General features: G+C 39.7%; 1 protein-coding gene across 5 annotated transcripts in view; it reads right to left on the bottom strand.

Annotated features, from left to right (window-relative positions):
* The window catches only part of CNKSR2 (connector enhancer of kinase suppressor of Ras 2), a 206,790-nt gene that overhangs the window by 167,495 nt on the left and 12,444 nt on the right, over nt 1-26,851 (bottom strand). For all 5 annotated transcript variants that reach the window (XM_038148923.1, XM_038148914.1, XM_038148931.1 and 2 more), the window contains exon 2: nt 2,996-3,159. In XM_038148923.1, coding sequence (XP_038004851.1) covers nt 2,996-3,159 — 164 coding nt within the window. The remainder of the gene's footprint in view (nt 1-2,995; nt 3,160-26,851) is intronic.

Raw genomic sequence — 26,851 nt, 5'->3', positions numbered from 1 at the left:
CAGCAAGCGTGACCTCTAACAGCAGTAGCAGCTGGGCAAAAACTTTATTCCTCCTCCCCTCAAGCACCACAGGAAAAGAAAACTTGTGAATAACAGCCCCTGAATGCTTGTTCTGCTGTCAAGAGCACAGTACGGCAGGCTGGCAGCCAAGAGAGACTCTACTAAAGATGGATAGCACAGGCCACCATTTGTCCTCTGAGCAGCTCACAAACACTGGAGGATCCATTTGTTGCAAGTGCTGATGACAGGAGGCGAATAATGTGAGAGACCACAGCCATCCACCCACCCACCTTCTGTCAAAAACCCATAAAGAACATCCTTTAAATAGTGTTATCAATCATAACTGGCTCCCAGCTCTTACTGTGGTGGTTTGTATGTTTAGCACAGTCCAACAGCCCCCACTGGTGTGTCCCCTGCACTCTCCATACCAGCCAGATATGCTTGTTCAGGCTTTCCACCTTCCCCTGGTAAGAAAATGAAGCCCTGTGAATTACAGGATGCAACACAAGCAGCTGGTTTGCTGTTTGCCATATCCAAAGCTGCCAGGAAACTGCCAGCAGAAGTTTACCCCCAAAAAATATTGGGAAAGGGTGGCAGGAATAAAGCACATCAGCAATCAATATTGCATAAGCTTTCCTAAGTGACAGCAACTCTGTGTTGGAAAACTCTCCCCTGCAGAGTGGGAACAGAGATGAACAGTGGGAGGGGTTCTGTCCCCTCAGTTGTACTCAATGCCAAAAACTGTTGAGATGCTCTCACTAACCCAGAGAGAAAGGGAGGAAAAGCAGAAGCAACAATCCTTTAATTTTTTAATATTTACTTTTAAATCAATCTGGGGTTAAGCTTGCAAGGCATAATTAACTTCACTATTCATAGCCCATCATACCATCCATTTTCTCCAGCATCCAAAGAGATGTTAACTCATTTGGATCATGTATTTTTAACTCATGCTAAGTTCTATCATGAAACCTCTGTCAAACTCCTGTGAAACAAAGAAAAAAAAATCAGATAATTAAAAAAAAATGCATAAGCACTATCTGAATTAGCAGTTATTGGAGAGTCATAGGCTTAATGTTCTTCTAAACAATACAGCTAATATTAAAGTCAAATCAGAAGAAAAGGCAAGCCCTACCCAGGACAGACACTCACAGATGCAATAAAAAAAGAAAAGCCTCTAAGTATAGGACCAGTCCAGCCAAATGGATTGCCTCTGAATTAAATTTTCTAAGAGGTTTATCTGACTGGTAAACAATAAATTCAAATTAAGTCCCCAAAGTCAATATAACAATAACATTTTGTATCCCCGAGGAGCCATCGGGAGCCAATTGTGAGACTGCAAAAACCTCATCTTAAATTAGAAGCTGCAATCTGAACTCATGCCACTGTGTTTCAGCAATCTTCTCTAAGACAAACTCAGAGAAGCAGACAACACTGTACGTGCAACAAGAACTAGGAAGGGAGAGTCTTGCTGCATGCATTTAAGATGTAGTGTTAGCCTTTGCTAGAAATTTATTTTATATTCAACTTAGTTCCATATACTTTTGCCTAAGATAAAGGAGCTACAAAGACAAGTTGTGTTTGTTTGTCTGAAGATTATATCTATAATTACATACCAAAGAAAAAAGAAATTTCAGCTAATAAACAAGAGGGTTTTTTTCCCTAACATTAATTTATTTTTCAAAGAGCCACAATCTGTTTCTCTGTGTGACTGGGAAAGATGGTCATTGGTGTTCCCCCTAACTTAGACTTTATCTTGCTCAGTTAACTGAAGTATTTACTTTCTTGTTTTCTTTTGCACTGTCTGATACGAAAAGTACTTTGTGAATAACTCTTTATGCCCCCTTCTATATAAGTAGCATTTTTTTAAGATTGCAACATCCTTATTTAAAAAAACAAATTGATGAGTTAACCTATTGCAATGACTCACACTGCAATACTAGAAACTGTATTCTACAGAAGATAACCTGTATTTAAAATCAAATGTTTTCCTGGATGAAAAAGCTTTCTCCATTTTTAAACTTTTTTTTTTTTTGGGTATGTTTTACTTTTTTTTCACTCTCTCCTTTCCATTTCACTTCACAATACCCCAAAAATGTAACAACAGGGTATTCAGAAAAGCTGCTGCATATGGAGAACCAACAAGCCCTTCTGAAGAGCCTTTCAGCCTACCGTCTTTGATTGCCTCTCCCAGGATTCAGCTTTCTTAAAAGCTCCTTCTGAGGCTTGAAGAATAGTTTGTACTAAAAACCCACAAAACACCACCTTAGGCAGTGAAGTACATCTTAACAGAGCTATTCACAATCCTTTCTACAGTGGAGAATGCTGTGTGCCCAATCTATCACTAATCTTTACAGACACACACTAGAAGTTTATAAGGAGGCTGAAGTCAGCATCACACCCCTCACTGAGCAGATAATCCTAGTTATCCATGACATGACCTGACTGAAAAGACCATTAACAAAATCCTTCCGTATGCTCCATCAAAAATTTATATATTATTTATACACAAGATAATTATTTCAGTATTTAATCCTTTCTACTGTGAAATACAAGCAGCTCTGTTTCATCAGGCTCAAAAAATCACTTAAAACATAATTTACATGAAGTGACCAGTGAAGAATGACAGGGTTAATATCAGAACACTTTGTTTGTAAAGGGCAACCAACACTCAATTACTCCGTTCACATATATAACTATTCTGCATTCCAAACCAAACACAGTCTAGTTTCTCTGTGATTTCAGATAAACTTTTATTCTATAAAGACAGATATGCAAGCCCTAAATCTCTGATACAAGTTTATTAAATGAACATCACTCTATAAATAGATTTTTCCCTTTATTTTGCACCTGGTTTAAAATGCTAAACTGTTCACACATTACAAATCAGGAGTTTCTTGAGCTGCTTAGATAAGTCTTTGGGATTAACAATTTGACTACAGGAAGTGTGAATATGCAAACGCTGTTCACCCCTCCCCATTTGCCCCAAGAAGTTTACCAGTGCACAGAGTAAGTCTACTGCTTCCAAGATAAGCTCCTGATGGCCAATTCGTGTGACTCCAAGATCTTCCAGTTCCTGATGAGTAATTCGTAATAGCTGGTCACCACTAATCTTCTCTCTCTCAAAGTTCTTTATATATTGCTGCAGGCAATCATCAAGACCTGCAACAAAAGGACAGAAGGAGGAAAGACAAAAGTTAGCAACATTTTGTACCCTAGTAGGAAATTGGTCAAAAATTAAGCCAGAAAAGGATTCTTGCCCTATCTTTAAGAGAAGTATTTTAACATCAAAAAAAACTTTATGTTACCCAAGACGCTTAAGATTTGAAGAGCTACAGCAGCCATGGATTTTTTTCCTGTGGACTATTCCGACTGCTCCTGAACCCTGAACAAAGCCCTGAATTCTTGTAGTTTACTGTGCCATGAATGTCAATCTGGCAGCCCCTAATAACAGGTACGCTAGGGATGTCTCCATCACATCTGGAAGGGGAGAGGACAAAAGGGAACAATGGAACACATGGTCAAACACAAAGTGGCAGTGCCACACCACAGTGTCTCTCCCACTCCAAGGTCACTCACATATTGCTGAGTCACCTGAAAGTTCACAGATCATGCCAGCCTCTAAAACAAGCTGCAAAGAGCTCTAGAGAATAAGAAAGGCAGTAGCACTGCAAATGCAAAAACAGGGCCCCAACGGCAGCAGCAGATCCAGCTCAATGCACCACAAAGAGACCTGCAAGGAGTGACACTACACAAATGAGCATGAAAAGCCACTCAAATCAAGACCTGGCTGCACTTCTCAGAACACAGTAAATCAGGACCCATTGTGCCAAAAAACATGGCTGAAAGTCCTGCAACACATTGCTCAGGACATGGCTGAATGCAGCATTGTACGGGTCCTGCTTTGGGGGGCATCCATGTTCTACCTGTTCAGTTTGATTCTGAGTCAATGACACGCAGCTGGCCACACACTGACCTGGAGCAAAGAGCACTGCACACTGTGAGAGAATCCATCACACATCTCTTGCCCATCAATCTTTGCCCAAGAGAGCCAGGCAGTACAGGGAAGCTCTGCAGCATATGTGTTCATCTACCAAGGGGGTAAGTAAGACTCTTGGGTATTTGGTGGTCCATTTATTATTTTTTTCTGAATACTTTCCAATGGATCAACATGACTGCTACCAAAACAGGACTTGACAAAGCTCTGAATGCATTAATTTTGCTGATTCTTCAGAGATACAACCTGTCTGAAAAATGTCTTCAAACAATCCCTAATAGTGAAAAGACATCTGCTCAATAGACTGGAAGAAACCAAGAACGCTCTTACTTGCTAATCAAAATGTCTGAAAAATCTGAAGGTACATGGAAGATAAAAGATTGATCTGACTGCTGAGCCCCATTTATATTATAAGAGCACCGGTATACAACATAAAGCTTCTCTGAAGCTGGTTCTGTCGCATTTTTGGTTCTCATTTGTGCCTTTCAGGGTGTAGCCACACCTCAGAAGAGACTCACATAAGGAACATGTTGGTGCTACAGACAGAGATGCCCCAGTAGCAGGCCAGCCTGCTTGTTCCTGGCTCAGCCCTTGAGCAGGAGTCACTCACACTCTGTCCTTGCTACACCAACACAATATTCATAGGGCTTTAATCTCTAGAATTCACACACTGAAACTAAACCACACACAAACATGCAGTAAAAGAAGCGCTCCAGTCTCAAGATACAGGAGAAGTCCCCAGTTCCAGCAGACTTCAAGCATGTCCTTCCAGAGCTGCTGCCTGATTTTCTGCCTCCAAAACATAGCCACTTAGAGGTCTAGGTTAATCAAGCACTTGAAGCTATTGCCTTCATTTCACTGCCCTTTCCAATCAAAAAGTTGCTCAACCCATTCTTAAGGAAAGAAATCTTGAAAGGGCAGGAGAGGCCCCCTCCATAGGCAGCTGCTTAGATCAGCTCAGCTGGTCAGAGCATGGTGCTAACATACACCAAAGCTGGGGGGGTTGATCCTTGTACAGACCATTCTCTTAAGAGCAGGACTCAATGATCCTTGTGAGCCTCTTCCAACCCAGAATATTCTGTGATTCTGTGACAGGGTGAAAATTGAGCTGTCAGGAAACACGACCAGCCTGGCTGAACAGAGAGTTTTCACCGGAACTCAGGAAAAAAAGAGAGTTTATGACTTTTGCAGAAGGGGCAGGAAACTCAGGACTACAGGGATATCATGAGGTAATACAGAGAGAAAATCAGAAAGACCAAAGCCCATCTAGAACTTAATTGGGCCAGTGCCATAAAAGAAAAAACAAGTGTTTCTATAAATACATTAACAACCAAAGGAGAGCCACAGGGAATCTTCCCCCTTTATTAGATGCGGGGGGAAACACAGTGGGGAAGAATGAAGAAAAGACTAAGGTACTTTATGTCTTCTTTGCCTCAGCCTTGAGTAACAAGACCAGTTGTTCTCCAGGGACCCAGCCCCCTGAGCTAGAAGACAGGAATGGGGAGCAGAATGGAGCCTCCATAATTCAAGGGGAAATGGTCAGTGACCTATTAGGTTACTTAAACACCAACAGTCTGTGGGGTTGGATGGGATCCACCCAAGGGTACTGAGGGACCTGGTGCAAGTGCTCACTAAGACACTTTCCAAATGCCAGCAGTCCTGGCTAACTGGAGAGGTTCCAGTTGAATGCAGGTCAGCAAATGTGATGTCCACCTTCAAGAAGTGCTGGAAGGATGATCTGAGGAACCACAAACCTTTCAGTCTGAACTCATGCCAGGAAAGGTCATGGAGCTGCTTTTCCTGAGTGCAATCACACGGCACATACAGGACAACTGGGAGATCAGGCCCAACCAGCATGGATTTGGAAAAGGCAGGTTCTGTTTGACCAATCTGAGCTCCTTCTGTGACAGGGTGACCCCCTTAGTAAATGTGGAAAAAGCTGTGGTATTGTCTACAGAGACCTCAGAAGAGTCTTTGACATCATTTCCCACAGCATTTTCCTGAAAATCTGGCAATTCATGGCTTAGATGGGTGTACTCTTGGCTGGGTATAAAACTGGCTGGATGACTGGGCTCCAGGATGCAGGTGAATGGAGTCAATCCAGCTGGTGGCTGGTCACAAGTGATACTCCTCAGGATTCTCTGTTGAGGCCAGCCCTTTTTAAAATATTGATGATCTGGATGAGGGACTCAGTGTACTTCTGCTCTTCCTGAATTCAAGACCCACATTGGTTACATAGGTTGCTGAATGAGAATAACATTAAATAATCAACGTCATCAGGCATCAAAAAACGAATTACCAGTTAAGGCACTAGCAACACAAATCCAGAATAAGACACGGCAGATGCACTTAATAAACAGTTACTGACAGATAATTCTACGTAAAGGCATTACTCTTCCTCCTCCTGCTACCTAAGTATTTTTGTCATTCAGATGTAATCTAGATGGATTCATGTTGTTCCTACAGGGTGAGAAAGAAGTTTAAGAGAATAAAAATATTACTGACAATTGTTTGACTCACCAATTTCATAAAAATTACAGCTAGGAAACAACAAAATAATTTAACCATACACTGCATGACGTTTTCAGAATAGCTTGCCACAAAAACGTCTCCTTATTCCCTAAACATCCTTTTAAAGTAATTTATTTCTGTCATTTTATTTCTAAATTAATGAATAACTCTTCTTTTTTTTAAACAAAATTGTGCACAGATGATGATGATGACAATAATGATGATGATAATAATAATACAAAAAGGCCAGCATTCCTCTCCCACACCTTTTGCCCCCAAAGCCACAACACATCCAGACAGCCACTGCTGCCTTCAAATGAACACGAGGGGAGCTGCAGGGAATGAGCATTCCCAGCTGATGATACCATTAACTTGGGACAGGACAAAATGTACCAAAAAACATCAGATGCCTGGAGAGGAAGCTAAATGAAAATAACTAAAGACTACTGTCTTCTCCTATTTTCCTGCAAGTCCAAAATCCACCCAACCTCAATGTCGTTAGCAATTTTTCTAGCTGCCAAGGGCTGCTCTGCTTCTTCCCCTCTGTTATATGAGAGGATGTCACCCAACCCCCACACCACAGCAACTCCAGCAAATAACACAGGTTTGATGCACTACTCCCTGTTCCTAGCCATGGGTGAGATTAAGATTGTAGTGTATCCAGCACTCCAGGATATTTCAAGGAGTGGCCTCAGTCCAAAACCCAGGTTCATGATTATGTTCTGGATGTGTAAGGCCCCAGAGTATATAAAAACCAGGTTTTGTGGTGTCAGTACACAAGTAATAGTCTTATGAACAACTCTGTTTCTCACCCAAAATAACAGCAAGATTTTTTGAGTATATGTAAAGGCACAGGTGTTTTAGAAGTAAGAGAGGTAAAGTATGACACTTGTCCTCTTAAACTGTATGATGTTAGTCCTCTTCCTTTTAAACCTACTCTTTAAAGGAAACTATATACTATAACCTTTTTTTCCTTGAAAGATCCCTGATCTTGAGTTCCAGCAATAACACAGACCTCCAATGATGTTAACTACCCTGTCCCACATGCTTTCCACCTGAGCTTGTCAACCATGGAGTGTGAATGCTATCCAGACCCCATCACAGACTCATTACCTGGCCTGTTCAATTCACGCCTACAAGAGCATGGAAGATGTTAATACGCTGCCCATCTTAGTTAGCTGGTGTGTACCTGAGGTGGTGTGTACACAGAGGGACCATTCTGGGCACTGACAGAAAAGGAACAACTCTTTACATTTAATCTCAAGTGAGCTCTACCTCACTTGTGGGATTAAATACATAAAAACCAGCAAGAAAGTAAAAAATGCTCCTCCAAAAGAAACTGTACAGGAGACTCAATGCTTAAAACACTAAAAAAGAAAACTTACCTAGAAAAAATTCTCTTGCAAGTAGAACATACTGGAGCTGCTTTTTTTTCCCAACTCTGTCACTGAGTTCTACCTTGAATGGGCTTATTCAGAGTTCATCAAACCATTAACAATTTTTAACAGTTCACAGATGCAAATCAGACTGATTTCTATGTAATTAATTCCTTTTATTACAACAGCATCATAGAAACTGATCAAGAAAGGTTTAATTTCATTTTCTTATTCACATGATTTTCTGGAATAAGACTGCAAGATCCAGTACGACCCTCCAGAGAAATCCTCCATGGTCACAGCCTCCTAACTAATAACTTCACCATCATTCTGAGAAATTGTTTTATTTTGATGCGTGTAACAGGTCATCTTTTGAAACAAGCTAACCAACAAACTGCCCTGTAATTCAGTGCCACAACACATTATGCACATCTGTGGTAAGTGAAACTCAAATAAGCCTCCCCATAAAATATATTTGAGGTTCTGATCTCAGTCTGCTCCTCCTCTGCAAGCAGTTCAGTCTTTTCTCCCTCCTCTAAGAGACTAAAAAAATATTAAAATAGGCTCTTTCTATGGCTAGATCTGAATAAAATCAGCTGCTCAGATACAGTGTTAAAAACAGAGGCAACTATGTAGAATATTTTTCCCCAAATTGGCAGTAAAATAGTTTTTCTTCAAGGTTTGGAAACTACAGTGGAAATAAGAGACTTTCTGTCCTTTTCAGTTTGGGTTAATGAAATGATGATGAACATTACAGGTTTAATTATCATACATGAAACTTTGACAAGGGAGTATATTTTTCTACTCCCCTGGTATATCAGAGTGAGGACACAAACTGACAACTTTCCAGAGCAACTCCTTGTTCTGTAAACACAACACTTACTGAAAAGCAGTAACATACAAACAATACATGGAATAATTTTGCATGGGAATGAGAGGCACAGAGCTTCACTAAAAAAAAAAAACCAAACAAACCAGAAACAAAATGAGATGTCTAGAGCTTTTCTTTTTTCTTTAAATATAAGGCAAATAAATTTATCTTTCAATCTGAACAGAAGGAGTACCTGAACTCCATCAGCTTTTATACATTAACAAATACAAATTCAAGCAATGGACTGCAGCACAGAATTTACCAAGCCATGAAAAAGAAAAGTAAGCTAGAATGTAATATAGACTGGGTGTGAATATATGTAGCACTATCCCAATGCCTTTTCATATTGCAAACTATTATTTGCAATGCTTTTACCTAAACTAGAATGATGGAAATTACCTCTCAAAAGTTACAGTTGTTTTATCCTTGCTCACCTGCTCACCATTAAATTTAAGCCAAGTATTCTTAAGGATTGACAACCTTTGAGACTGCACATCAGTCTACATATGTTTCAAACTTGAAAATTTAGCTGAGCTCCTGGTAAGTTAAAAAAATTTGTTATGACTTTTGCCTTTGTACCTAGGCTTTACTAATCCAGGGCTGACAGGCTATTAGTCCATTCGCTTTAATTGTACAAAAGTACAAGCTTTAGTTATGCCAAAAAGCAAGGCAACCAAGCAGAAAACTACTCCCTCTCTTCCCCTTCCACCAAGAGAGCTGTTCTTGGGCACAGACACTGCTGGCAGGCCACAGCAGGCAATTATCCCTGCTCACATTTTCTCCCCAGAACCAAAAGATGAGAGGCAAGACTAGGAAAGGGCAGTTTTCCCCACAATCTGTACATGGGAGATGGGCATTTGGAAACTCTCCATGCCCCTCAGTGTTAATGTCACCACAGAAAGCAGGAGCGAGCCAAGCCAGCCGCCTCCCACCTGAGAGGCAAAGATAATTCTCCTCTGCCCACGAAAGGGATGCTCACTGCTTCAGGGTCTTCAGCACCTCCTGGGCTTCATATGTGACAAACAGATGTCACAGTTATTAGCGCCAGAAGACAGTGCAAAGAACAGAACGTTTCAAGTGCCGTAGATAGCAAATGCCTACTGTGAACAGGATAGATGCAAAAAAGTAATGCCCCATCCCAGAGGAGCACTGAGGAGGAATGTTCAATGAGCCACCAGAAGCAGCTTTCAGTACAGACTGAAAAAAACATTATGATACATTTGAAACTGGAAAAAAAACCCCAGCACATTAATTGCAGGCAGATTAAGGAATGGGCACTGGATAAATGAAAAAAAGAATCGCCAAATGCCTGGATTACAGCAGAACTTGCAAAAGAGCAGGACAATCACTTTGCGCAGTGTTTATCTGTAACTTCAGGTGACAGCCCTCCAACTGCAAAACGTATCTGTTCTTCAATCTGTAGAATTACTCTGTCTCTCACTCCTATCTCTCCCTCTCTATGACATAGCAGAGTAAAATAAAATTCCAAAAGCATTAAAGAGTAACATTAAAAATTACCAAGAATATCCAAATAATTATTCCTTCAAGCATTACATGTATTCATAGAATATAGTATAAGATTACATGTTTTCAATGTGCAGTTTAGTTTAAATGTATTTTTTACTAAGAATTTTCAAATGTTCAGTCAAAACATTAGCTGAAAGGTACTGCTAGCTAAAAACTACTATTTTAGATAATGAAAGAGAAATACAATTAAAAATCCCACTTTATATCCACTGGGTATATGCTACTTCATCTAGAAAAGCATGTTAAGTTTGTAAAATGAAGAACACAAAAGAGAGATGTGAACATGAAAAACAGCAACATAATTCAAATTCAGCCTCTCTTGACTTGTTCTTCTTAAGGTCCTTGTCAGAAGGACCTGTGGGTGGTCAGTGGAAAGCCACAAGCAAACAAGAAGATGGCATTACACTGGGCAAGAACCTGGGAGTCAGAGTGTCTTTGTGACAGCAATGGATTGAAACAGAAGCTTGAGATGAAACATGTACTGTCTCAAGTCACTATGAATTCTGCAATTAAAAATTAAATCCTGCTCAAGGAATCCAATAGAAGGATTTCTATTTCTATGCCTACAGATGCATTCTCTTTTTGGGATTGCCCTCTTATAAGACCCGGATATGTTAATTGTATGACCATGTTGGCAATACATGGCAATTTTGTTCATCAGAAAATTAGAGAAATATCAAGACTGTGTGGATCACACATGGCTCATCAAAACCTCTACTTTACAAAGAACTTCACACTGACCAATTTAAAAGTGTTCTATTGAAAAATGAAAACTAAAGGAGACAAGAGAAACCAAAAATGTACATGTAGAACTAACTATAAGCATGACTTAAAGATACACAAGACCAAACTGGGTGTTGGGTTCAACAGGGCTTATTTTAATAAAATCAGTTTAGACTACTTATAATCAGAGCTTATTCTGGCAAGCTAGACTCGTTAATTATAAGAATAATATCCACCACATTCTGTTTAGCTGTCCATAAATGTAATTGTCGGTATTCCTCTGCGTACTTTTTTGCTTCCATTATGCCTATCTGCAAAGCAAAACCAAATCTTTACACAACTACATACTAGTTTTACAAAGCATTTCAAACCTTAAAACATGGATAATACTGCAACAACCAGTGTCAAGCTTTATTTCTATGAAATTCAAGGACTAGTATCCCTCATTTTCAATACTGTTCTCAATGTGAGGGGTTATAATTATTGTTATATTTAGGACTTCTATTATTGCATTACAATGAACACATTGTTCAACTACAGCTGTGGCCTTTACACATGAGAATTGCTGAAGTGTGCTGAAAAGTTTGTGGAGCTGATAATGGCAGCAGAAATCTCTTTGACAGTGGAAGGGAGAGGAGCCAAACAACCCACAGCATCATTAAATATCAGGAATCCCTCAAATGAAGCAAAATGAAAGGAACACATTCACTTACTCCTGACAATCCAAACACCCAACTGCAGGGGCCTAGGACAGCCCCAGTAGAGCTGGGATAAGAAAGTGTGCATTCACTTTTATAGTAAAATGTATAAAATGTATAAAAATGCTTTTTAAGTTCAAGGTTAGAAGTCCAGCCCAATAGGAGTGGCATCTCAGAAGTACCTGATCCAAAACAAGAAGTTCTCCAAAAAGTTATCCAAGTACTAAGATTATAAGACTATAAAGACTGAATTAAATACTCCCCTAAAATTTTGAAGAGGAAATTACATTATTTTTTCTTACTTAAGTCTATGTCCTTATGGTTTTCGGAGCAGAATTGACGACAGGAATGTACCATCAAAGCTTTGCAAAAGCAAGAGGCAAAAGTGACATTGGCACTTGACACGTAATAATATATTTTTATGATGTAATAATATATTTTTATGATCTAGGCTTATGATTTTTAAGAATCCAGCCAGTCTAGCCTTATTCAGGGTCCCACAATGCCAGAGACTGAACAGAGTAACATACAAGGAGACATGGCCCTGACCCAAGAAGCTCAATATACTTCTCTTTTCCCAAGAAATTCCTGCTGGCTAGCTAATAAAGGCAAATCCCTCAACAGCTACTTTCATTTCTACTCTGTTTCACATGGCAGTTTTCATATTCTCACAATCATTCTCCCCTTTTTTCACATGTACTCTAGTTTTCAGAGTACCTCAGGAAAGGGAAACCTCCTTGGGTCCAATCAATGTCTAACTTCTTCCTCAAAGTACCACGTTTCTGTTCCAATTATCACAAGTAAGCTAGAATACAGTGCAACTATCTTAGCATATAGGGATTTTTCAACCACCACTATAAAATTAGGGATCTAAATACCATTAACTAACACCTATTTGATTTGTGTTTCATTAAATGTTAAAATTTCAAATGATAAATAAATGTTAAAATTTCAAATCATTTTTGAAATGTTAAAATTTCAAATCATTTTTCTTCTCTAAAATGATTCCTTGTACAACAGCTGTCTGCATCACTACCACTGTAGGGATTTGATGCTTCCTACAAATTTGCTATCACACGTCCAACTATAAGGAGTGACTTTATTACTAATTGGATCCTCATACAATACAAAGCAATATATGAATGAGCACAATAAAAAGTTTTTCTCAGCAGTGTCCTTCTGACTTTAGAATTTCTGGGGGCTAGAACAAAGCAACTTTATAAGATTAAAACACAGCTTATCCCCAAATATACAATATTCTGGTACCAGCACACAAAGAGGCTGCACCACTGGTTTACACAGGAAAAACAACTGACCATCTAATAACAGTGTGTGGCTTTGTTACTTCTCTAGCAAGCACTGAGCACTGATGACATTAAACTAGGCTGAAGTGAGTACCACCAGGCTCAAGCACACCACCAAGATAGCAGTGCCAGAGCTGGAAAGGACCAAAGCAAACCAGCCCTCCATCTGTCCCAGCCCTGGGCTACCGCTGCACATCTCTGAGCACAACTGCACTAATGTGCAGCACATGCCCCCAAACAATTTTGTGCCAAGTAACAACGACAAGCTATCAAATGCCCCAATATTACTGTAAGCATTGAAATGCAACCACCATATTCCCCAAGGACGGCAGGCTTTGTCTAAATAGGTGTGGTATTGGTTTCTTCAACAGTTTAGAAGGGGCTAAGTCTGAAACACACCCTCAGGACTTAAGATATGAAAGCCTTAATTTTCCATAGCTTTTCACTGTCTCCCATGATTATTTGCAGCTGTGCTTCACACCATACAACTATAGAAAGTGCAAAGCCATCAAATGTGCAAGCATGCAGCAGGCAGGACAGGAGGGAAAGTTTCTTCAAACTCTGAGTGAACTCCCTCCCTTTCCCTTTTCCTTCTCACAACGCCCATGCATTTCCCAGGCTTGAAGCTCTTTAGAATGAGTTCACACAACTCAGCACAGTGTGAGACTTGGGATGGTTTTAGAGTTGTGGGCAGAAAAAGCTGTGCTTCCCCCTGCACATGACAAAGAAACATCTGTAACTTAAAACAACTGGTCAAATACTTCGATATGTGTAGGAGTGTCTTGAAGAAGAAAGGGAAAGCTGTAATTCTGATATTCATCACTTCATATAAAATGTCTCGGTAACCATCCCACACCTCTGGAAAATATGAATGAATCATATATTAAAGAGAATAAACAACTATAATATGTTAGACAGTCAAAAGATGTTTATGTAAGCCAAGCACACCCCTGACATAAGCCAAGTAAGTAAACAAGGACTGGTTGCTCTTTCAAATGCCTTCCCATGTTTGCATTTTTACAGTGTGCTCTGGAGCAGCCACCTGAAACACACTGCTGTTGTTACACGAAGGGGCCTCCTCTTCTTCCTCCCTCACATGGGCTAATATATGCTATTATGCAAAATAGTCAGATAACCCCTCCACAGGCTTTATTAGAGTTTTTCACCATGAAAACCAGCTTTGCTGCCAATAATTCATTATGCCAGAAGGCATCCTTTTGGCACAAGCTGGAACACTGTGTCCCCGAAGAAATAATACAACAGTTGTTAAAGCTTTCCTTTACCTCTGTACTTTACAGTCTCCCACCCACTGGAGAAATCTGCTAATGGTTCAAATAAGGCTTCAAGATTTATTTGGTCATGTCTTCACAGAGGGTCTGTGGTTTGGATACAGCCCAGCAGCATGGTTAAAAGCAAACCAATTTATTTTGCAACGGGAGCAATTCCGTAGTTTTGCTACACTTACATTGAACCTCTCTCTAGAATAACAGGGGAGAAGACGCTAAGTTTGGTTGGGAGTACTCATACAATGACTTCATCCATGCTTCAAATTACTCTTCCTCTCCTTACATTTGATTTTTCTTCTATGACCAGCAAAACCATCCAGTATTCATTGGCTCTATCTGCCTCCTCTCAAGAAGGATTTCAGAATTAAGAGAGAACCCTAATGACATCAACCATAATTGGACAGAATATGCTCAAATTACTTTAAAAACAGTCCTGTAAGTACAGTTTTATTACATTCTGATATACACAGATATGTTAAGAAGTAAAAACATTTTGGTTTTAAGCTTCTTGGCTAACACAATCTGCTTCAAACTTTATCCAAAGCAGAGAGCTTTACATAAGAGAATAGGCAAGGATAACTTTACATGTGTGCTCTTCCCCACTCTTCCTCTCGCTCATTGGAAGTGAAGAATACATTCCATCATGTAAAATCTACAACACGGACTGCCAGCTTGTAAAGTGGAAATGCAAACCACTCAACTGGATCGTGGCAAAATGTATCTGTTGGGTTTTGTTTTTCTTTAGCAATATACTTTCCAAAATAATATTGTCAGTTTTGCTGGGGTTGTAAATACATAAAAATTTTTAAAAAATCTGTTGAAGTGACAAGCTAAACTACACTTTAGTTAGTTTCACATTTTACATAATCACTTGCTTGTACCATTTATCTATATGAGCAAAAAGCTGTAACTAGGAATTAGACCCTTCAAAGACTGAATTAATGTACAGTGACATATTAGTCTCTTTCAAGTCTTGTCAATGTTACATTCCCAGGAAAATGAGATGAACATTCACATGGAAAGTAACATGTGCACACACAACAATAATAACAAATTATTTTTAACCATTAACTGCACAGCACTGAACAAAGGGTATGAATCCCTAAACTTCCTTCCCAAAGACAGGATTAGGTAGTACATTAAATAATAGTATTACACATTAAATACATTTGTGCAAAATGCTGTCATTTAGTGTTACTAACATTTTATAATGCAGACCTATACACAAACATTTACTTCACCTATTCAGAGGCCTAATGCTGGGAAATCCTACAAATAACCTGAAATTCCTGCACTTTCCACTCTTGCAGGCAACACTGACAACTGTCTGTGGGGAGGTGGAAGATGCACACCCCACTCACCCTCCCAAGCAATTCACGTAGAAAGAGGCCATGAACATCACAGAAAACATGCTGCCACTGAGAGCTCTACTTGTACAGAGCCCTCCAGAAGGCAGCAAAAGGTACAGTGATGTTCTCCTGCATTTCCCTTAGCTGTACTGACAAACAGCCCTGCCCCAAGGCACGTGGAAGGCATGGGAAACAACCAACGCTGAGATTCAACTGCAGCTCTAGTTTACTGTGGCCACAGCTTATCAGATAAAAAGAAAAGAAAACAAAACCAAAACAGGTGAAATTTTACCACTGACATAATTTCGAGGTTGCCTTTCCTTTCTGTGATCTTCATCCTTTATTCTGCAATAACCCTGGCTGGTAGAACTAAATACTTGTATTAGTCAGCATGGGATAAAGTGCACTGATTATGGATATTCTTGCCCATTTCTACAAGACATCAGCAGGAGGTTTATGCTAAGAGCTGTTTAGCATTTCCTGTGCTAGCTGGATATAGCCAACTGTAGTATACTTCCTGGTCTTGCTCCATTATCTCCTACCCATTTAAGCATTATTTATATTGAAAAGTGGTAAGAGAACAGTATAAAAATCCCATGTATTTTGTTAGCATTTCATCCATACCTAATCAAAATAAGAAATCAAAGAAAGACACAAACAAAAATAAGGTGAAGAAAACCCCTGAATTTTCACTCTGCTGAATTTAATAGGACTTTTTATATGTATCGATTTTTCTACTGTAGAAGACTTTCCTTATTCCATATTTAACCTTTAAAACATACCTGAAACAAAGGTTGGACAGATATAATTTCAAGTAGTTGTAAAACATGAATGACTTAATAATTTTTCTTTTTTTAAGAGAGGGCATCTTTACGTCCAAGTATGAAACACATAATTTGTGTTACTGTAAGATATGAAACACAAAATTTCATCACCATTTCCAAATCCCAACCATGTATCTATCAGCTGTATTCTGATCTTGCATCGCATCAAATGCATGCTAGTGCTTGTGTTTTACTTCATCTCCCATTAAGAAACAGTAATACCTTAAAACTTTCAGTTCTTTTAGAATGTCTTTCCTAACTTGAACTATTTCAGAAATAACAGGGCTTTTAATAATAAAGCATGCAAGAAGTTAAGCTCTGGTAGAGAGGAAATGACAATTCTAATGCCTAAGATAAGGTGCAATTCTCCTCATGACAGATTCTGCTCTGATGAAGTTCCCTTCAGAGTTGGTTCTCTGCATAACAGCCAGTTTCAGAACTGTAATAGGTATTCAAGTAGAAAATGGAAAGAATATCTGAAGCTTTATAATAATAACTTACTATCAAAATTTCAACAAGTTATTGGTAGAGTTTTGAAAAGAGAAATATAGGACATGCAGATTTTTGGAATAGTACTTTTTAACAAGCAAATGAATCTCAAATGTTAGGGTGAAAACTATGGGCAGAGGGATACTCTGGAGACTTTGGCTCAATCACCTCAGGCAGCCCTTCCTGCAGCCAATTAATAGGACTCATGCCTGAAGACCACTGCCTTCTAGCCAGTTGTCATGTTTTCAGCTGAAACTGCAGCATTTTCGTCTGAAGTCCACTGCCACAAAAAAAAAAAGTACTATGGTTTCTGCACAGCAATAAGAAATTAGTTGGCAACACCTGAACACCTGTGATACAATCCTCAATAAATAAAAAACTGTAACACTCCTTTAATTATCTTGCCCAAATATTGTGCTCATAAGACTATGTGGCCAACTTGTGGTTACCATCAGATAAGAAAATCTTAACCACACACAAGATCCCTAAGCACCATCTTCAGCAGAGGGGTACGGAGATCCTCTCCAGATTCCTGTTTGGAGAACCCATCTTACTGCCGAGCTAGAGATTGCATAAAGACCAGGTAAGCTCCACCTACATCAGCATCACTCTCATTTATTCCTTTCCCAGCACAATCACCAGGAAAAAATCTCCTCAGCACATCTGTTACTCTCCCAGGTCAACCCACTCCCTCTCTTCTTCCACCCTGTAATCTTTCCACCTAAACAGGAATGGAAAAAACATTCTATTCAAGCATCCATTTTTCATCCTTCTCTCTTCCTGCACGGCTCCAAGGTCAGCATCTCCTGCAGCAAGCAGCTTTCCTAAGTGGCAGGAGCTGTATAGCAGACTGACAAGAGCTTCAAAGATTTAGCTGCTGCATGAGAGCTGCTGCTGACATTAGCAAAGCCATCCAGAATGGCATTACTGGTTTCACCTCACCGACATCACTTGGAAAATCTGTGACTAACAATAGAGGTATCAAAGACATCTTCCAAATTCCAAGCTGGCAATGTTGTGGTGCGCTAGAACCAGAGAGAAAATTGTGCTTATTCTACATAAAAATTCAAACTGTGAGCAGCCTGTGGGGATCCTCCCCCCTTGTCAGGAGAACTTCACCTCCACCATTTGCAGACAGAATTATATAAGCCAGTCTTTGGCAGGCAGAGCAGTGCTTTGACCCCCAAGCATTCAACAGGAGATGCTGCTAATGAAATAATTTTAACCCACATCCTTGAGGTAGGGAGTGATTTGCTAACAAGTGTCTCACAAAGTCTGAGCACCACACTACTGCTGGGACCATCTTCTCTGATACAACTTGACACTTCAGTCATATGTTAAGCTCTGAAGCATCTGTTTCATAATAAACTGTTATATGCTTGCCAAGAACTGAAGCACCGTGTTTTTGGATGAGTACTACTAAGTTGCAAGCCATAATTTAATACTCGTCTGACATTGATGGTGACCCAACATTTAATGGAGCTTAATGCTCTTCTGATGCCGCTGATTAAATTATTGCTCAGTAGTCCAGTTTCATAATCTGCAATTTGCAAGGAAGCAAGACAGATATACAGGCACTGTCTCCTCTCACATCAGTGAATCAGTTTACTGGCAGGCAAAGGTTCCCTAATTGAAGTTAAAGGTAAGTACACCGTGGTGCATCATTCGTCAGTCAGTACAGAATTTTGTTCAGATGCTTTAAGCCAATTATATTATTATGAAAAAGCGAAGCATGAAGTATTCCCAAGCATAAGGAGAAAATATGGGTAAAAGCCTTGACCCAGCATGTGCAATGACTTCATAATGTCCTGAGCACTGTCCAGGAAACTCATTCCTCAGGCCAACAGGCGTTTCTATTCATTTTCTCCCCGCTAGGTTGTTTAACAGTTTGGTCACCGCTTAGGCACAGCTGTGCAAACAATCTTTCAGTGTTTGGCCTGATGCTATTGAATTCCATCCCAAAACGTCTCCCTTCTTTCTGTGCACAGGATGAGGAAGGCTAGTTTGGACACAGAGGATTAGAGGCTTTTACAGCCCAACTTAAATCATTAGAGCCTAAAGTTTCTGAGTTTTGAAAGAATTTTACCAAGTAAATTAGCAAGCTTAAATGTATACCCAAGACAGCTGGCAGCAATTGCACTTTCAAAATCCTTTCAAACTCTATTTCCATCTTGAGGGAAAAAAAAAACCCAACACTCTGTGAATGCCTAAACATTTTAAAACAATTAAAAGCAATTAAACACAACCAATGAAAAAGCAATGTTTTTAAAATGCCTTGGAGGAGAACAACTAGAAAAAGTTTATGAGGGTACAGGCATAAAAAACAACAAATGTATTTTTTAGCTTCCCAGAAAGTAAACCTTTCATTTGAGATGAAACAGAGGTCCTTGCCAGTACGAAAGTAGTTTTACAGGACTATTCATTATTACATTATTTTCACAGCTACTGGCAACCCAGAAACATACCACCCTCAATAAAGTAACTAAGGAACAACTACATGCAAATTGAATGGTAGATGCTAGCACAAAAGCAGTATTAAAGCTGCAGAAATAAAAAAGACAAAATCAGAAAATCCCCAGAGTAAGCTTTTTAAGGAATATGTACCACAGCCACTGCAGTTCTCAAATATGGGCCTCATTTCTGAGAGCATCCATGATTTTAACTTGGAGACAGTGAATACTCCTACCAAAACTAACGCAGATCACACTAACATTTCACGTAAGTGTGAGCTTGAACATCGTCCTAGGTGATGAAGCCTTAGTTCTGGCAGAAAGTTGTGGAGCTACTCATGTCCTAATAATTTAATTTATATTACTGAAGGAATATATATATATATATATATATATATATATATATATATATATATAAATCAGACTAAGTATGTCCTGCACAGTCTCTCTCAGAAAATAATGCAATAATGCCATTACCTTAGAATATTGTGAAAATCTCAAAAGCATCAGCATTTGAAAATATTTTTTTAAAGCTCTCCAATTAAACATACTTTACTAGACAGTGTTAAATTACAGAATATATTCCAAAATTAATTCAGATACAGTCTTATACAACCATAAGGCCTCACTTGTTCCTTCATTTTATCTTTAATACTGGCAAAATAAATAAATTCCAACTTTTTATGAATTTGGTCTACAAGAATTTTCCATGTTATAGAATGGAAAAATAGAATGTATTAGAATAGATGTTAGAATATATATAGAATGTATGACAGAAAAAAATCTGCAAGTGTTTTGAACATTAACACCCCATAATCAAACTTCAAGGATTTAATGTCATTTCTCCAGAGAATCTCAAATCCTACCATACTGTCTACAGAAAAAAGCACTCCAGCCTAAAGCTGCACTGAAATCTCAACAATCAGGGTCCCAGATGTCTTCTTGTGAGGTGCTTGTGACATCTTATGGTTTCTGACACCTTCAGATGCTTTGCCGAGGATAAATGCGTTTTTAGGATTCTACAAGCTGTGCAGTATATAAAATCCTTCTTCCCTTATGTAAAGAAATACTTTCTGTATTGTCAAGCCCACAGAAGTATTTTTATTTCTAGTAATAACTGACTTTTTCTTGTTTGCATCTTACTCTCCAATTTCACCATCCCCACTTCTTACCAAGGTTGCACTTCAGCCAGACCTGCAAAGGGGTTGTTTTTCCTATCTCTGTATGAAAGTAGCTAAGCTCCAGAGAGGAGATGACTTTCTTCTGTAAACCCAGTCCTCATGACTCAGCATCCTCTAAATGCCAGCAGAAAAACATACCCCGTTGGCATGCAGGAAAAACATAACAAGGGGTTATTTTTCATGGTCAGGTTTCACAGAAAACTTTACCATTCAGCATTTATACAGAAAAAAAATGTCTATTTTTCCTGCACCTCAGTTCTTCCCAAGACCTTTGACCGCAGCAGTCATCACCTGCAGTCCACTCACTCTTTCTCCATGGCTGGCTGAGGCAAAGAGAGAAAAGAATGTCTCAGCCCAGTTCCAAGTCTTCAGTGCAAGCAGGAACACCCACAAGAGTCACGTCTCTCTTACCCCCAAATTCCCTGTAGAAACCCACTGCTCTTCCTCCCCTGTGCATGCCTTGCAGTGTGGATACCTTGAGTCCCTCACTGCATCCATTCCATCTGGGGAAGACCTCAGTGTGACCATGCCCTGTCTCTACCCAAACACCCCCTGATCTCCGCTCAGAGCTCCCCCACGCTGAACAGCCACCCACTCCCCTCAGAACCAGGGCAGAAGCTGCAGGAAGCCACAGCCCCATCACTCAGCCTTTCAGCTGCCTCCTCCTGTGCCCTTGCTATGGGATGCCATGAGATGCCATGGGATGCCAGGGGATGCCACACCATGCACTGCTAGGTACAGAGCTGGCTGCATGCTCCTAAAAAGCACAGCTGGCAGAAGTCACCACAGTCATCACATTCATGGTGAAGACGTCTCCTGACACAGCTTGGGAATGATCTGGGCTATTTAGAAGAGTAAGGGGAAGGACAAGGGTTGATCAGCAAAGTTTCACTAGTATTTTCCATGGCATTCCCTTCAGAGTTCCCTGGAACATACTATTAAAAATGGGTGCTTATTTTTATCTTTCACATATTCTGTAGTTCTAGAACACAAGTAGTTATATGAAAATTATTTCGATTAAATAGTGATTTTGTGCAAAGAAACAGATCTCAATTTAAGAAATAGGTCCTATAATTACAGGCCCCTGAAAGAACTAGCTGTTTTATTTTACTGAAACCTTTTGAATATCAAGCTGAAAACACTATAAAAGACTGTGCTTCAGTATTTTGAGGATTTCTGAGGCTTATAAATTTTCCTTTAATCTATAATTAAGAGAGGTCCTTCTTAAACTTAGTCAGAAATCTATTCCAAATAGCTTTTTAAAGAGCTAACTAGTATTAGGGAAGAGAAAAGCAATTCAATGAATGTGTCACTGCTACAGAAAACTGCTGTATCACGCTTATATTTCATTAAATAGCAGACTTTGGAATATGAGAAGTCAGCAGTTTCAATCACAACTAAAAGCTCCACCTTTGCACCACACACTCAAAATGCCCAAACATATAGAGGCAGTAAAAGGGGATCCTCTCAGCTTCAAAATGACATGCAGAATTATTATGCTACTATTTCAAGAGTTAAAAAACATTATTTAAGGGAAAAGAAAACGTGGTTTCCTCAGGGCAGTAATCTCAATGACTGAAATTGCTGCATCCCAAGAAAAAATTGCTAAAGTACATTTTTTTCACTTAATTACAATTTTTTTTAAAGCATTCTGCTAGTGACTACTGCTAACAAGAAAAGACACAGTGATTAAATGTTTCATGTCCTTTAATAGCTAATCTTAAGTGCTAATGAGTGTTCAAAATGTAACAGAACTGTCAATTGTTACAGAGCTTCTCACTACCCAGTGGAGCAATGAATAAACTTGACTTTTGCTTGGCTCGAGTCAGAATCAGAACATCCCAGACCTGCTGGCTTCAGCATTGGGGACACAGAGTGACTCCCTTTAGGACTGTCTTCCACCTGTCTTACCAGGAGTCACAGCTCACACCCACCTGCTGGGAAGGCTCTCACTTCCCCCTGCTCCACAAAGTCCAAGGGTAGTCACCAATTTCAGAACCCAACTGGAATAAAACCACAATATTACCACTACCACCCTCCCCCTGCCTTCTACACATCGACCAACCTGAAAGAATCCTCTTTGTTAACCGTGAGACTTTCTTGCTCCCTTTCTTTGGACGCAGGCCTGTCTCAGGTGCGCGGCAGCTTCCCCCTGCTGAGCACATCGATAACCCAGCAACGCTGCAGGGAGGCTCAGGGCTGTGGCAAGAGATGCCCCCCTGGCCAGCACCAGAGCCACCTCCAGCAGTGACCCTGCTATAGCAGTGACCCTGCTACCCTCACCTTGCTCCCACATCAGCAGCTCAGTGTCTGCACCAATAATGCCAAAGAGAGACCTAGAAGGACCTTCTTTTAGTCCCTCTACCAAGAGGATGAAAGCATCTCCACCTGACCTTCCCTGTAATCCCCCTCTGGCCAACGGTAAATGCCATAAGCACTTGTCACAATATTTTACCATTAGGAAATAAAGCAAGAAAATTGGTGTATCCTTTATACATGATATGTTGCATTGGTAATTTTTGATTTTCTGTAACTGCTATGTCATTATGCTTTTCCTACCAGTGTTGATATCTTAGTATCATAATTCCTTTTGTGCAAACTCAGAAACAGAAACAGTTTAGTCTCAAACTGTAAGACAATGTAATTTCAAATTTTCCTTGAGAAAGTCCATAAATACCCATTAAAATGTTCTTTTAAAAACATCTCAAATACTGGTGCAAAAATCAGCTAGAGCTTACCAGAATGTCAGCATTTACTATCATTACAAACAGCGAGTGCTCTTGAAGACCTCAGCTGATATTTTGAGCTTCTTTTAACACATGAACATACTGTACAGACTCACCAAATTATCTGCTACACTTACTTCTCTTCAGAGCACTTTTAAAAATCCCTGAAGTCCTACAGCCCGACTCACAATTGGTGACTTACTGGACAGTGTGTACAGAAGCCCTCCCTGCCCTTGGAATAAACAGGATGCAGAGTCAGCGTATAGCCACTGCAACACCATGTACCAGTATTTTGTCACAGCTCTGGTATTTCTCATAAAGCTTCAAGGAACTTCTGAAATAGGTTTTGGTGGTATATTTGTTTATTTTCCATCAACACAAATTTGTCCTCCAGTGTCTCGCTTATCAATGTTACAGTAATACATGCTGTGCAAGATCAAATCAGACCTGTAAGTTATGCCAGGCAGGAATTTTTTACTGAAGGCTTTCCTGTTGCTTAAAATAATCAGATATTATGTATAACACAAAAAATTTGCAGTACCTTTTTTCTGTCTGTTCATGCATTGCATTTCTCTTTTTACATGTGACAAAGTTATACAGGGCCTACATTCTACAGAGCCCAAGACAAGAGGCACCCATTCAGTTGATTTCTGGCACCAGGCCTCTTCCAACATGGTAGGTTATGAATTACAAACATCTCTTCTCTCCTACACTCAGTCAGAATAATGGTGAACCAAATAGCAAAATGTGATGGCTTCTACTGCGCAGCCAGAAGTATGAGCAATCACCACTGGGCGACCAGATCTCTTCCTCCAAACAACCTATACAATTATTTACGTCAGCTTGTCTGATGCCATTCAGGCTGCAACATCCTCTTTGCTCAGGGATGAAGAGAGGTGCTTACTTAAGCCTGCCCCATCCTTTACTTTTGGGCAGGTGGCAGTGGTTAGTCTTAATTTTTAAGACTCCTGTACTTACAGAAAGAATCCAATCTCAGGGTAGTAATTTTGAGCCACTAATAATGCCTTTTTTTACTTTTCAGTGCGCTGAAGAATCTACATCATGACCACCAAAAACCTTTTCAAGGGACTGCTTGACAGCAGGGACAAAAGTAATGAGGTTGTTAATCCTCAATCCACCCTACAGCTTTTGGCAAAAGGTAAGAGGAAAAGTATGGCTTGTTTAGGAGGTGGCTCAGTCTTCCCAGGTGGCTGAAGCTCCTCAGACCTTCAGTCTCAAATCAGGAGTGACAGGCAGCACAGCAGCCTCCGAGTCCCACCTGTGCACACTCAGATTCGTGTGCAAGAAATGAGAGCTCTGCAATGAGAACAAACATAAAAGGCCTCAAGTAATTTGAAAGACATCAGCCACCACTGAATGCCTAAGAAAGAACAGACAATCCTGCCTCTTCACTAAAAAAGAGCATTTTTCCTTTCAAAAAGGTTACATGAAAAGGATTATGGCATTGTAACCATTTCTTTATTTAACACACATTCCCAAGCTTCATGTATCAAACGAAAGGTCACTCGGCTTAGTCTCCACATAAGGCAGAGGCATTCACACAGACAGAACAAACCATATCTTATGAAGCTAAACAAGACTGAAAATGTTTTCTGTGTTAATGATTAACAAACCTTTGTATTTGCCAGTATTTAAAACACCTTATTATTTCTAAGTTATACAAGTCTGAGACAGCTGCATCCTACAAAACTAATATCAACAAGAAATTAATCTGTCGAAGTGCAAACAATTTCTGCCTAACAAAGAGGATACATGACAAGTAATGTAACAGTGGTTTTAATTAGCTGGGCATATAAAGCTGTAACAAGACAAATGTCTTTCATTAAAAAAAGCAGACAGTCAGTTAGAAATGCTTCAGTGCACCAAAACTGAAGATCACATGAGACAATAAACCTTCTCCCTTCCCCTGTAACAAGGAGGCACCAGAGCAATATCCCCAAGTAGCAGGGGATGAGCAGTCCCTTCTCCTGCTACTGCAATACTGGTAACTCCCCAGAAATGCCAGCAATAAAGGGGGTCCAGCAGCACGGAGAAAAAAAGATTCAGCAGTAAAAAGAACCATTTTCTATAATTTTTCTTGGGATAACAGTTTCATGCAAAATTAACTGTAGGATATTCTAAGTCCCTCCAGTATTGAGTACCAATGTTTTGTACGTTGGCCAAAAATGGTAGCATGGTACCCACAGCATACTGGGTATACACTATTTTATAATGTAAAAATAAAAAGTGACTAAGATATGTGTGTATGCATAGTAGACCTTTTTTTCTCCACTCCACTTAAGGGACTCTGCTTTCCACATCATACAATTGCATTCCAACATAAGGTCCCCGTCTTCCCCTCTGCTTTGGGCTGGAGGTGCAACCCAAAGAGGGGCTGTGCTCCTTTTCTCAAAAGCACCAGGGGCAACACCAAAAATATCCGTGGAAAGCCCACTGCACACATTATCAGCAGAAGACTTAGTCTGCCCAGGCCCAAGGAGAGAGACTCAGGCACTTGAAGACAGAAATTAGATGCCTGAATTTCAGATCACAGGGCATGATTGCAGGCAGTTTTGTCTGATCAAATTAGGATGCAGACAGACACATCCTTGCCTCCAGATGCTGTTGTTGCCAATGCCACCCTGGGCACACCAGCCAGTATGCTCAAGGCATTTAAGAGCACAGGGAACCTTAAGCTCCCAGGCCCTGCACCCGCTATTATTAGAAGATTCTGGGTAAAATGAACAAACTATAGACAGTCCTGGAAGCAAAGCTAGGAATCTAAGACACATCCTTGCAGTTAAATGGAGATTCACTGGACAGCAGTTTCTTATTTCTTAAAGTAGTTTTGTGAACAGAGATTACAAGATATTACATGAATACTGGATTGTTCCCCTTCAATTCAAAACAAGCCACTGTTCTGGGATGGGAAACTGGTTTCTGAAAAGACAAACATCGCTTCTTGCTTGTTTCATTAAACTGGTAAAAGAAAATTTAATTCAAATTAAGAAAACTCATATTCAAACGGCTCCACTGGAGAAAAACAATTGATATTTATGTGCTGTTGCCACTTTGCACTCACTACAGGGGCTAATGTTTTGCAAGACACATCTTTTAAACCTTCCTAAGCTTATTATTTACTATCTCCTGACAAGCATGACTTCATTTCATGAGCTGGCACACATCCCACTGTGAGAATCTAATCTTTAATAACATATCCTAATTAAATATGCACATTTAGTGCAGAAACCAATAGCTAAAATTCAGAACAAAACAAAAACATTCATTTGACTAAACAAAGGAATTGGATTAGAGTGCACAGAGTAAACTCAAATATTAAGTCACATATGTCACAGCAAAAAAGTCATTAAGGGAAGGGGGAAAAAAGGGTAAAAAAATCCCCAAAAAACCAATCAGGCAGACAATTCTTTATACCTGACCGTATCCGACCTCTCTGAATTCCTAGCTAGCTTATTCCCCATCTGTCATATGATAATAACTTTGAAAGAAGCACATTTAGGAACTCATCAAAAGTTCAAACC

This window comes from Motacilla alba, chromosome 1, assembly GCF_015832195.1.
Source record: "Motacilla alba alba isolate MOTALB_02 chromosome 1, Motacilla_alba_V1.0_pri, whole genome shotgun sequence".
Classification (NCBI taxonomy): domain Eukaryota; kingdom Metazoa; phylum Chordata; class Aves; order Passeriformes; family Motacillidae; genus Motacilla; species Motacilla alba.
The sequence above is the reverse complement of the archived record's forward strand: the minus strand, read 5'-3'. Positions and strand labels throughout refer to the sequence as shown.